Source organism: Papaver somniferum, chromosome 3, assembly GCF_003573695.1.
Source record: "Papaver somniferum cultivar HN1 chromosome 3, ASM357369v1, whole genome shotgun sequence".
Lineage (NCBI taxonomy): Eukaryota > Viridiplantae > Streptophyta > Magnoliopsida > Ranunculales > Papaveraceae > Papaver > Papaver somniferum.
In genome coordinates, this window is record NC_039360.1 from 87,867,028 (window position 1) to 87,880,410 (window position 13,383).

Genomic DNA, 13,383 nt, shown 5'->3' on the forward strand with positions numbered 1-13,383 from the left:
AAGTCAAGTCTCATAGTAGAGAGAGAGAAAGAGAGAGAGAGTAAATAGGAATACATGATGAAACTATTTGATAGAATTAGCTTACTAGCCTTAATTAGTAAGGGAAAATCTCTTCCAAGAACAAAGTTTTCATTTTCATCTCTTTATTATTTCTTCCAACACTTTCAAGTTGGTTGTTGTAAATGATGAAAAATCTTAAATGGGTAAGAGAGGTATGAACAACTAGGATTTGTATCAGTGTGTAAGGTTTATTACAAATAGGCCTTGCCTTAGCCAAGAATAATGTTCGTTCAAGGACTGCTTCATTCATAAATAGAAAGATAGGGTTGGTCTATGCAGGTAAGTTGAAAGACATGAGACTAGAGTTTTGAGTTGCAGAGAGTTGAAAGAGAAAAAAACTCCAAGAAAGGTTTGTAGAAAGCTACCTTTCGTTATGAACTGGTGTTGTGTTTAGAGTTACCAATAATTAGTCTATTTATAGCTTTGAAAAACCTATAATTAGTCTATTTATAGATTTGCAAAACCTATAATGTGTTTAGCATTACTGATAATTAGTCTATTTTTAGCTTTGCGATATACGGACATTTGCGGTTTTCTCTATAACAAAACCTTGTTGTGTGCATTTGTTTTACTTTCTGCACTGCAATTATTGTTTTTGTTATAATAAAATGGACGCACTTGTACGTAAATCCAACACTTGGGTTTGATCCAAATAATTAGGTTTGGTTACCTATTTTATATATTCATTGTCACCTTGTTGCAAAGTAAACTCCTTGATAGTACTTGTCTAAATTAGATTACACAATGTGTGTCTTAAATAGGTTCATATCGAAAAGATTGTGGTGTACTTGGTACCGTCATCATTTTATTTTCCCCAAAGAAATTTTCTCAATATGGTGTTTAGTTTATTCTCAATAGAAGTAGGAAGATAAAGTAAGGAAAGAAAATAAGTGTAAAGGCATGCTAATGAGATTTTTATCAAAGTGATCTTCCCATCCTTATTGGGAAATTTTCTCTTCCAAAGTGTGCTAATTTCTTTTGCATTCTCTCTACAATCCTCTCCCATATCGTAAGGCTTCGTTTCATAGTCCAATTGGCCTTCCTAAATAAGTAATTGGAAGTGAGTCAACTATGAACCCATGTTTCAGAGCTAGCTCATTGACAACATTATCCGCACCAATGCTTATCATTGATCTTTTCTTCAGGTTAAGCTTGATCCCAGTTAGAACGTAAAATATCACGAGAATAACATGTAGCCTCCACTTCAAATTTAGATGTACTAAGCAAACTTATTGTATCATCTGCAAACTTATTGTACTAAGCTACTTGAAAGTTAAACCCTCTAATTTTATTTTGTCTTACTACTTCATATAGAAGTTTAAATAGGATTTCAACAACAAGTAAAAACAAGAAGGGATATGGGGTCACCCTGTCTTATTCTTTTAGATGGTATAAATTTTATAGTTGCCACATCATGTCTTATTCTTTTAGATAGTTTAATTTTATAGTTGTCACACCAATTACAAGAATGGAGCACTGAGCACCAGTGACACGACAATGAATCCAGCTAATCCATTTGTAAACGAAGTCGTTCTTTCTCAACATTGGAAAAAAAACCATTCAAGTTCACACTGTCAAATGTCTTACAAACAATATCAGGTAATTTTTTCTTGAGTCTGCTATCAATACACTCATTAGCAATCAGAATTCCATCGAATATCAGCTTATCCTTGATGAAAGCATCTCGAGGATTGAAAATAAGTCTTGACATTACAATCTTCAAACCCAAACATATTTCTAAAATAGAAGTTTAGGGGAATTAAAGTCTAGACTTTATTATCGGTAGCAGGGTCAACTTCTTTGTAATCTAAGTAGTATTTAGCTCGTAAGTTTTTCCAGAGAAGGTTATCGATAAGGGATTTTGGATGGATTCTAAACTCTTTTTTCTTGGTTTGTACGCCATTTTGAGCTCTCTTCATTTACTCTTGGAAAGTCACTCAACATATTTTTAAAATTTGCGAACCAAAAAGTAAAACATGACATGTCGTGGAAATTTACAGAATCTTATTTGCGCTTGAATTATGAGAATTAAACTTCTTTGAGTTAACTTTACAGTCTGTTATTATCGGTCTAATATAGGCAAACCAGGAGTTAAAGACTATGTCTAGTTATTATAGAACGATTTTTTGGGGACCGTGGTTTTTTTGGGGGACCATGGTTCTATTTTTAGTAAGACATTGAGAAGTAAATCTAGGTCACCCCTTATCTAGATATTTATATTAATACCTAAACTACCCTCCTGATTAAGTTTGGATAATGATTAGTTAGTGTTAATATTAGTTAGTGAAATGATTAAGTTAAAGACAATTAGTGAGATTAAAAAATCAGATGAGTTTTCTTAAAAAGAAGTAGAATTATTGAGTAAAGTTAGAGAAGATGAAGAAGAAAAACATGGGAAAAAAAATTGAGTTCACTAAGCTTGAGTATTCAAGTGATGATTCAATTGATGGCTCATCTGAATCATGTAACCGAACAAAACCGGAGAAAGACTATTTGGGTACCCAGGTATGCTTCAAACTTAGATAATGTTGGTTGAATTGCTCCAAATTTTCAAAAAAAATATAAATTTTTGAAGTAGATTTGGCCTTGTTCGGTTACCTTATGTGAAGAACATGTAACCGAACACATCTGAAAGTGTAGTTCGGTTACTTTTTCCAAACACGCAGGTTACCGAACTCCCTCGTTAATGGAGGTTTTTAGTCGTTCGGTTAACATACATGTTACCGAACTTTGTTTATAGGACTTACATAGTAATGTTCGGTTTCCCCGCAATGTTACCGAACTTTAGGGTCTAGAAGTTCGGTTGGTTCGCAAACAATATCTAACCGAACTTTACGTGAACATAAGATTTTACCAAGTGTACATAGTTTGGTTGGTTCGCAAACTTCATACCAACCAACTATCTAACCGAACTTTACGTAAAAAAAATTTTTATGCCAAGTGTAAGAAGTTCGGTTGGTTCGCAAACTTTTACCCAACATCATATCTAACCGAACTCAATATCAGAGTAAAGTTCGGTTAAATTAAAAACTTAACAATTTTTGTGATCCAACCGAACTGAACTTGCAAATGCCTATTTAGAATTAGCCCATAGTTCAGTTACAAGGAAAACTTAACATTTTTGCGAACGAACCGAACTTTTGGACTTTTCATTATTTTCGTAAACTAAATTTCAGTGATATCCTTATTTTGCGAAGGAACCGAACTTATGGACTTGTGTTGTTCTAATACAAGGAGTTCGGTTAAAAGTATTTTTTGTGAATCAACCGAACTGTGAGTTCGGTTAAGAAAAAATTAATTCGTGATAACCGAACTTTTTGCGATGAAACAGAACGTTTTGCGACGTAACCGAACTAAAAGTTCGGCTGAGACTTGTTTTTTGCTACGTAACCGAACCTTTCTCTTAAAAAAAAAATCCATTAAACCTCTCTGCAACTTCCATTTTCAACTCATTTTGATGATTATTTCTCATTTTTTCAACCAAAAACAAATTACAAGTAATGGGTTTGTGAGAATATCTTTGTTAATGATTTAAATTAAGCTATATATATAGAGGTGGTGGTGGTTGGTGGTGGTGGTAATCGGAGGTGGTGGTGGTAATCGGAGGTGGTGGTGGTAACCGGAGGTGGTGGTATCGGTGGTTGGTGGTGATGATAATCGGAGATGGTGGTGGTGGTAATCGGCGGCGGTGAGCGGTGGTGGTGGGAGGAGGTGGTTGGTGGTGGTGATAATCGGAGGTGGTGGTAGTGGTAATCGGCGATGGTAGGCGGTGGTGGTGGGAGGAAGTGGTGGTTATATATATATATGTGTGTGTGATTATTAGGTTGATTTTAAATTAAATTAGGTTAAGGATAGGTTAGTCATTTCAACGCTTTAGGACACCCCTTATAATTATAAGGAAGGTGGTCTAATAAAACCATGATCCCCTCTATTATACGCGTTAAAGAGAAGTAAGTTGAGAAAGAATAGAGCCCGTTCTAGTATGGTTGGCATTTATCACCCGTAAACAATAGGGGCTTGTTGCTTGTTTTGGGCCTACCTTTTTTGTTTGAGTTTTTTCTTAAATATCGTCTGCGTACGTAATTCATTGGTTGGTATGTAGGGGTGTGCAACGGACGAACGGTTGCGGATTAGAGGTCACCCGTGTCCAATCCGTCAAAGTTGTGGATTTTAAAAATCCAACCGTGTCCGGCCCAATCATCCGCAGATTTGGCATCCGTGGATCGACAAATGATACGGGCCGGATGCGGATAAACCGCGGTTTAGTCTCTTAAAAAATAAAATCCATTAGTGAAAGATTTATTCAATGGGTATCGGCTAAACACGTGGTTAGGAGTCCAATATCAGCCGTGTTTGTATGATGGATTGGAATAACTCAGTTAGATAAACACGGTATCATGCAACTGTTGTTGATTTCTTCCCCTCTCAAATGTCTTTGTGATAAATTTATTCTTGGGAGTCCAATTATGATGTGTGCGTGACCGTATGAGCAACCTTATATCGCCCTTCATACATGGAACTATTTCATGGCTATTGATGACGCATTATCCACTTGGCCCACGGAACTTCGCTTAGTTGGGTAACAAAATTACTGGAGGCTGAAAATCCATAACATTCCATGGTAGCCAGTTTGATTAAACTTAATTAATTTTAGTAGGAATTACTGGCTAGTCCAGTTCTAGCAGACCCAGTTAATGGCTAGTCCATCCTTGGAAAAGATTTACTCTCTAGTCCAAAAACATGTTTTTGGACTAGATTATTTACTCTCTAGTCCAAAAACTTCGTGGAGATTATAAAGTATATTTTATAAATTCCTAAAACACCCTTCCAGGTCTAATTAGTAACAACACATGTAAATGTTACTAGTAGTATGTTACTACATACTAATAGTATCAATACGGTGATACTACATATTAATATGTACTGTACTAGTAGTAACAAAAATATCTTATTGTTACTAGTAAATTATGTAACTACTCTAGTATACTAGTATACTACTATAGTATAGTATACTAGTAAATTAGTATACTAGTAAAGTAGTACTAGTAGTAAAATATGTAGGATCAATACATAACAAATTTTTTTTGATATGTAGTATCAATACATAACATACTACATATCAATATGTAGTATCAATATATAACATACTACATATCAATATATAACATACTACATGTCAATATGTAGTATCACTACATAACATATTGCATATCAATATGTAGTATCAATATATAACATATTACTATTAGTATACTACATACTACATATGTTATTACTACATATTACATACTAGTTACTACTAGTATATTACATACTACATATGTTATTACTACATACTAGTTACTACTAATTACTACTAGTATACTAGTTACTACTAGTATACTATACTACATATGTAGTATCAATATATAACATACTACATATCAATATGTAGTATCAATATATAACATACTACATATCAATATATAACATACTACATGTCAATATGTAGTATCAATACATGACATACTACATATCAATATGTAGTATCAATACATAACATATTACTACTAGTATACTAGTTACTACTAGTATACTACATACTACATACTAGTTACTAGTAGTATATTACATACTACATATGTTATTACTACATACTACATACTAGTTACTACTAATTACTACTAGTATACAAGTATACTACATATGTATTATTATACGTAATGTTATATACTAGGATTAGTAGAGTAAATTTACTCTTTTCAAAACTTTTTTGGACTAGGGAGTAAATATTTTTTGGCGCTGAACTAGCCAGTAACTCGGATCGGGTTTTCTGGACTAAACAGTAAATCCCTCTTAATTTTAAGCTAAATACCTCGCCTTATTGTCCTGCGGTGCGGGTGAATGCGCGGATTTCAAAACCCATCCGCAACCAAACCGTTAAAAATCTGGATTTGAGAATCCCACCCAAGACCGGCCCATAGATCTTGCGGATTGGGTTTCATCCGTAATTTTACGGACGGATACGGATGAAATCCGCGGTTACGGACTTTTTGCTCACCCCTAATGGTATGTTAATGTTGGTATGTTAATGAAAGGCTAAACTTCCAAAAGGTGGGTTCTTCCTAATCTGCTACTTTACCTGTCCATATCGCATGTATACCGTTTTGGCAAGTAACCTTTTTTTCTTCAGATATTGTCTGCGCAAACAAATCCTTTTCCTGCTAACGAAAGGCTACATTTGCTAAAAGTGGTTTCTCCTAACGGCATACCTTTCGTAACAATTTGTATGCTGTGGACATGTGGTTATGAAAGCGTTTCTATTGCATTAATAACACACACCACCCGTTAATTAACTGATTGGATTAGATTTTTTCATGCAGAAAAAATGTACAGTATGATTTTACTCAACTTTGTGTTTGATACTGTAATTAAGTGTTAAGACAATCTCATTTAAGACGTTCTGTCCCAAATATATTTATAGCACCAAATAGAACCCGATCACTCCATATATTTGAATGGACGAGAGTGAAGTGTTCTGAGGCGCGACGTGCTAAGACTTTCGTCATTTTTTCATAAAAATAACAAAAATGAAAATGTAGCTGGTTTCATATGGTGTGCTGTGAAAGGAAAAACGGAAAGTGTATATAAGAGTAAGAACAGATCCTGTTTTGACAGATGATGATTATTTTTTACGGTGGTTTTGAACCACATAAAAACTGCTCGCACACATAAGGTGTGGGTTTGCTCTCCGGGAAAAAATACGAGGTCTTATTTATGAGTTTTGTTGTGAGTGGATGATTTTTATGCGGTTCAACACTACGGGTTGACAAATGATCACGACTAACAAACTAGGCTTTTTTCAGTTTCTTGCATAACATTTAATTTTGGATAAGAACGTGACACACAAGAAAAAAATCAAAACCTATTCACCAACTCGCATGTAGCCACCACTGTATAGTGTATAGCGTCAAATTACAAGTTTGCGTCCACAGTTCACACACTAGATGCTGGACCAGTATGCACGAGGACTTTCAAGAACCTGCTAAATCCTAATAGTCGGTCTCTGCCAACATTGTTTTCCAATTACAATATTTGTTATTTGTTTATTACAAGGTCCATTTCGTCTATTATTTTGTTCTTAGTGCGTAAAAGTAATCCAATTGTTTGCAAAGAATACGGCTGAAAAACCTTTGTTGAAGACTGTACGATTTTAAGCTACAATAATGAACACAGCAAAACATCTCGGGTTGAACACAGCAAAACACGAAAAAAGTGTTGCTAAATCAGTGAATAGCAAACAAACGTGTTGTACTTCATGCAAAGGTTCAACGATATATCAAGTTTCTCGAGTCAAAGGAAGAGCAGTGGAATAGTATCCCTTGTGTTTCTCAGAATCATTTGGTTTGAAAAATTGATTGGTGGGCGGTGCCAGGATTTGAGGAATGGGTGAGCAAGACATCAATCGGCACGTATTTGAGGGGTGCAAATGGGCTAAAATGGCTACAAAGCAGTCAAATTAGACTTGGGAAGTCCAATGGGCAACTGAGAAAATGGAATTTGAATGCTCTTCAGATGCTAATTGGATCCGTGCGACTAGCATCAAGGGTTCATTTAAATGTCAGTTTAATACAGGAGACAACAATCTAAGAAGACTTGTTACTTTTGAAGTTACCACTATTACTATTAGTATCGTCAGAAGAATGGCCAACTCTGGGGCTGTCAATATGGCAAAAATCTGTAATAGAATGGACAGACTCAACTATGACTGTGGCACCATGATATCTACAAACTATGTGCGAACAAATCACACAGTTTCATCTCTTAACGATTTGTTGAACTAGGTTGGACGAAAGAAAGGATCTTCTTTCTTCTGATATATACTGAATAATTGCTTTGAGTAATTTGCAGCCAATCTCCTGCAGTCTCCAACGGCTTTCCGATCAAACATCTCCAAGTCCTTTACAGATTTGTTCAAGTCACCTTCTTGGCCTCCGTCCATCAAAAATTCAGCTAACGCAGCTCCCCTGCGAATAAATATCAGAGACTACAGTATCAATAAATTTCTCTACTGGAATGATCATGCAAATGGTTCTACGGGTTTGTATAGAAGAAAAACATTGAAATTGGTCAGATGTAGATCTCATTCAAAACATAGCAAAGCACACTTTTCCGTATTCCCGTGAGCTAACTGTAATTCAAAGAAGAAGAAAAAAAAGGCTAGTTTGTCACTAAAGCACCTTGTGTCTGAGGAAAATTGATGATAAATTTCTATTTTCACATCAATACACAGAGATATCCCCTTGAATAAGTTGATAGGTGCATAAACATGGACGAAATATTGAAAGTAGCCCTACAAGTGAATTTATAACACTGAAGAGACGGTCATTTCTATTTTAGAAAAGATTAACAGTTCATCTAGTTTCGTGAAGATAATTTTTAATTTTTTGACCCGGCTGACCACTTTAGTCTCGGTTTAAGGTCAGATGTCGGACTAGGAGCAGGTGAGATGCAAATCAGATAAGAAATGTAGAAGCTTAACAAGGGGGACTTGATGCCATACCTGAGCACATCATACTTGTTAAAGCCTCGGTTAGTGGAACATGAAGATCTCGTCTCTGAGTTTTTGAAAGACATTTGCTGCCGATAGAGAGTACAAACAGCCTTCATACAAAGTTCCGGATCCTCTTCAAATGAAGACAGCATGTCTGCCTCAAACTGCCATTTTGATTCTCTCAATCTGCTTCGTTTAAGTTTTTCTAGAACCTGTTTATAAGACAAGTCGATGCATTTCGAATCTTCTGAGTCACTAGAACTATCTCCACTGCCGGAACTATCAGAGCTTTTTACACATAGTCCACCCAAATTTTTACCCTCACTGTCGTCTGACCCAACTTTATCCACAACATTTTCTTTGTACAAATGCTTTATAGTACTTTCTGCACAATAACTTTTGCCTAGACACTGTCTCGGCGAAACCGATCTCCTTCTCGAAGAGGATACGGAAATTTCCATCTGTTGACCTCTGGCACACAAATTCATTGTACTACTGACTGGAATTGTAACATCATCTTTACTTTTGGTTCTACTGATTAATGCTTCCGTAATTCTACATTTTTTCGCAGTTTCAGGTAATGGGATTAATGCCTCATCCTCTCCAAAGATGCTTTCATATTCCTCACATCTCTGATCTGGCAGCGGCCTCTTTAAACACTTATTAGGAGTCAGCAAATTTTTTTGGGAAGTAACATCAGTTGAAAACTGATCCATTTCTTTGTTTGTGATGTTATAAGTATGATTTGGAGAAATCTCCTTTCCATGGTCACTGTCATCAATCTCAATTAGACCTCTTGACAATGTTCTTACACTACCTTGCTCGGGTATAAGTAGCTTTTCACTAGATATCCCTTTTATCTCATGACCTAGTTGCTTTTCTACTATCGTCGCTAATCCCACCCTCGAAGCTAATGGTGTACTCATCTTATCGTCCTTGACATTATAACACGGGCCTGCATATAGTCAACAAATTAGCAAAGATTATTATATTGCACTATGAGTTTATTTTCACTGTAATGGTCAGTGGTGCAGACATCCCATTAAGAAGCACAACATACTTGTAAGTTTGTACAATCAACTTTTAAGTTTATCTTCATAATCCGCAGCACATACCCTAGGTCTATCTACTTGGATTTATAAGGTGGTTCTTTAGTAGATCTTCTAGTGCAGAAAACAAGTGAGCAAGTTATTGTTTAGCATGGATAATCTTCTTAGTAAAAACTCCTAAGAGGTATTTATACACCCATAATGAAAAGTACTAAACCTTTGAACGAATGATGCATTACAAATTTACAACTAAGACTTATACCTTTTTATCAAAGAGAATTTTAATGCTAAAAATGATTGCGCGAATTCATCCTTAGGAGAAGATAACGGTTTCAAGATAAAGGTGAGAATTCGATTCACAAAGAAAGAGGCATTGGAGAAAGGCATAACAGCCTTCACAGGGTTTGTTGTTTTGCTAAAAATCAGAATCATATTGAAAGAGAAGCATTTATACATACACTCATATAAAAAATAAAATAACAAAAACACAGATCCTAAGACGAGGAGAAACTTGAGGTTCTTAATGTCTTGTAATCATTTGAAAAGGATTCCTGCACACCAATGCATAAAATAAAAATTTGGCCAGTAGGTTGATACAATGAACGCTCAAAGAAGTGGATAATATCAGGTGGCAACGCACTAAGTTCCTGGCAGTGGATTTAGTGTTCCTTGCAAACAGTACATCCAATGCACTTTAACCACAGATTTCAACTCAAGTAAGGTCTAATATCATGGAACAGAACTCCATATTGTAAAAGAAACTCAGCAACCAAATTATAAGAAAATTCAAGTACTTGCTACATCCCCACTAGGAATGCCAAATTGTCAATGGAATATTAGAAATTCACCCAGCAGGGGTGACGTATGAAAAGTGCAGATCAATAGAATACATACACCGTCCTATCAGGGAAATCAGTTTGAGATGGTTATTTTAGCGAGTTGTTTGCCTTTTGTTTAAAAACCTTAATTGCAAAGGGAAATTTAAATAGCACTTAAGAGGATAAAAATAAAAGATGATCAAGTCTTTGCAGCCATTCCAATTTTCTACTCAGCTTTTATAATAGGTACCCTTCTTTCTACTGTGATACTCCAACTGGGTTGTTCCCTGTATGTTTACTAGTTAAAGAGAGACCATGAAATGGTCTACTTGAATGCAGTAGATGAAGGAGTTAATATCCACCTATGGTATATACAGACACAAAAAAATACAAGGGGAAAATGTAAAACAATTATACTAAGTAATACCAATTAGACATATCCAAGAAGAGGTATATCATTGTTACCTGAGCCATGTTCATTTATGCTCCCCTGAAGTGAGGCAGGGTTGCAACTGGGTAGAAAGGCGGATGTAAGAATCTTTTCAGTGTTACTAAACATCTTCTCTTTGATGGTGGACGGAAGCACATGAGCATCATCGGCTGCGCTGTCCATTTCACTGCAAAGTATTTCGTTTATATCGTTCTTTCCTTTATTCAGCGAACCTTTTGGTTCAGATTCTCTTTCTTTATTACCATGAGAATGTGATATTCTCAAAGCTGAATTACCGTCGTCCAGCCTCAAGACCTGCGCCTCCGACTCCCTTCCATTTCCAATCTTTTTGACTACCTCTTCCAGGTAAGTAATTCTTTCCTGTGACTTCTTCTCTCTTTCGCAACTAACATTAAGTTCTTTACATAGACACATAATATGCTCTTCCAGTCCACTGAATCCCGTCTTATAACCTTCAATTTCATTTTCAAAAGCGACTTTTATTGACATTAGATTCCTCAATTTATCTTCAAACTCAACACACTTCATTTCTTTATCCTTAAGCTCCAAAGACAAATTGTTACACTTAGTTCGATAAACTTCCAATTCTTTCCCCAATTCAATTCCATTGTTCTTCCAAAAGTCTGCTTGAGTCTCCAATTGCCTAAACTTAGACTTAAAGAGTTCAATCTCATCCTCAGCTCTTCTTTTCTCCTCATTGAGCTGGATAATTTTTTCTCCCTCATCACATTTCATCATCATCTTCTTATTTTCCTCCTCCAAGAAATTGATTCTTTCTTGTACCTTTTTCTCTCTTTCAATTAAAACATTTTTATCTTCTTCAAGACTCTGAATTTGCTCTTTCAGCTGAACACACATTTGCTTGTACTCTTTCAGTTCACTTTCAAGAGAAATCCCTCTTGTTTTCTTCTCCCTAAACCTCATACGCAACTCATCACACTTAGTTTGCGAAACTTCCAATTTTTTCTCCAAATCAAGTTCATATTTGAACCTCAAATTTGCTTGAACCTCCAAATCCTTAAACCTTCTCATGAATTCCTCAATCTTCTGATTCATTTTATGACACAAATTCTTCTTCTTTTTGAGTTCGTTCTCAGTAGAAACCCTTGCCTCAGTCGATTCCTTCAATTTACCCTCAACAACAACAAAATCTGCATTCTTCTCCTGAAGTTCCACATATAATGCATCATACTTAACTCTATAGTCTTCCAATTTTTCTTCCAAGTCAGTGATTTTAGATTCATTTTTTTTCTCATTCACAAATCGATTCTGTAAATCTAAGAATTTCCTCTTCCAGAAATCAACTTCTTCATCTTTTCTTCTTCTCTCACACTCCAAATCCTCAGAAACATCCATTCGATTTACTAATTGGTAAAATCTTTCCCAGAAGCTAAAGAACTAGGGTTTAAAAGGAAGCAAGATTGAGAGAAAGAAAACCAAGAAGATCATTTCTGCAAAATTAACTGAAAAGAAAAAGAATTGTAAAAGAAGCGAACCTAGAGATGATGAATAACTTTCAACATTGCTGAGCTATCTAGAATTTCAACGATGGCCTGTAAAATTCCCTGTTAGAAATTTCTTTAGAGTGAGTGAGCAGAAAATGAATGAAGGGAGAACGAAACGACAAAAATTGTACTCCGTACCCCCCGAAAAAGCGAACGAAGAATATAGTTTTCCTCTCTTATCCTTAGTTTGATACGGATTTCAGGCGCTTATTTGGGGGATTAAAATGTCTTTGCAGGCAGCTGGACAGTTGGTATGATCGCTTATGTGTTTCCTTCAGTCAAAGTGAAACTGAAAGTGAATAGTAATCAATAATGGGACGAAGCTCAATTTCGTCAGAATTTTGAACTTTGCCAATTCGCATCTAGCGAACATGTAACAGGAGATTGGTCCTCTCGTGACCCTCCTTCTTGTATCTACTTTTACCTCAATTTCCTTGAGGAGTAAGATATAACCTGTGTGGTAACAGCTTGAAATTTATCACTGCATAAAATAGTTCTAGCCAATAGTTTTGACTACTGCATTTTGTTCCTACCCATTGTAAAGTCAGTTAGTTCCCGAGTAAAAGCAGTCTCGTTAAGTGAATAGTCATCCAAGCTTTAAATCGGATTGCGAGTTTTAGTTGCTATTCACGCGTTTAGAATTGCTCAGTCCTTCAATACGAGGAAAATACCGTTCGAATGCTATTCATCTTGCGGTCTTGAATGATAACTTGGTGTCATGGAAGCTACCGCTCCACTGGAAGAACCGGAAGAGGTTTTTGATACTCCCATATATAGAGAAGGAAACAAATGTGCGGATGTGATAGCCAAATGGGGAGCAAAGTTTGTAGTCGAGCGCAGTGGCGGAGCTACTGTGAAGCAAGGGTGTGCAGTTAAGACCCCTTGCTTTCAAAATTCTCCACTAGGCACTAACAACTTTAGTTATCCAAGCCCAAGAAATTGTTGCGCCCCCTAAAGCCCAACTTAC

At 35.9% G+C, this 13,383-nt stretch overlaps 1 protein-coding gene across 1 annotated transcript; it reads right to left on the minus strand.

The window, feature by feature from the left end:
• Window positions 1-7,595: 7,595 nt before the first annotated feature.
• LOC113356748 lies at window positions 7,596-12,598 on the minus strand. The gene is made up of 3 exons (XM_026599956.1): window positions 10,926-12,598; window positions 8,603-9,548; window positions 7,596-8,066 (listed from the first exon to the last, which is right to left on the minus strand). The coding sequence occupies exons 1-3, from the start codon at window positions 12,265-12,267 to the stop codon at window positions 7,880-7,882; spliced, it is 2,475 nt and encodes an 824-aa protein (XP_026455741.1). The 5' UTR covers window positions 12,268-12,598; the 3' UTR covers window positions 7,596-7,879.
• Window positions 12,599-13,383: the final 785 nt, after the last annotated feature.

Coding starts and splice junctions, on each gene's coding strand:
- LOC113356748 (XM_026599956.1), bottom strand. CDS start 12,267: ATGGATGTTTCTGAGGATTTGGAGTGTGAGAGAAGAAGAAAAGATGAA. Junction 9,549..10,925: donor CATAAATGAACATGGCTCAG/GTAACAATGATA, acceptor GACTATATGCAG/GCCCGTGTTATAATGTCAAG. Junction 8,067..8,602: donor AACAAGTATGATGTGCTCAG/GTATGGCATCAA, acceptor ATTTATTCGCAG/GGGAGCTGCGTTAGCTGAAT.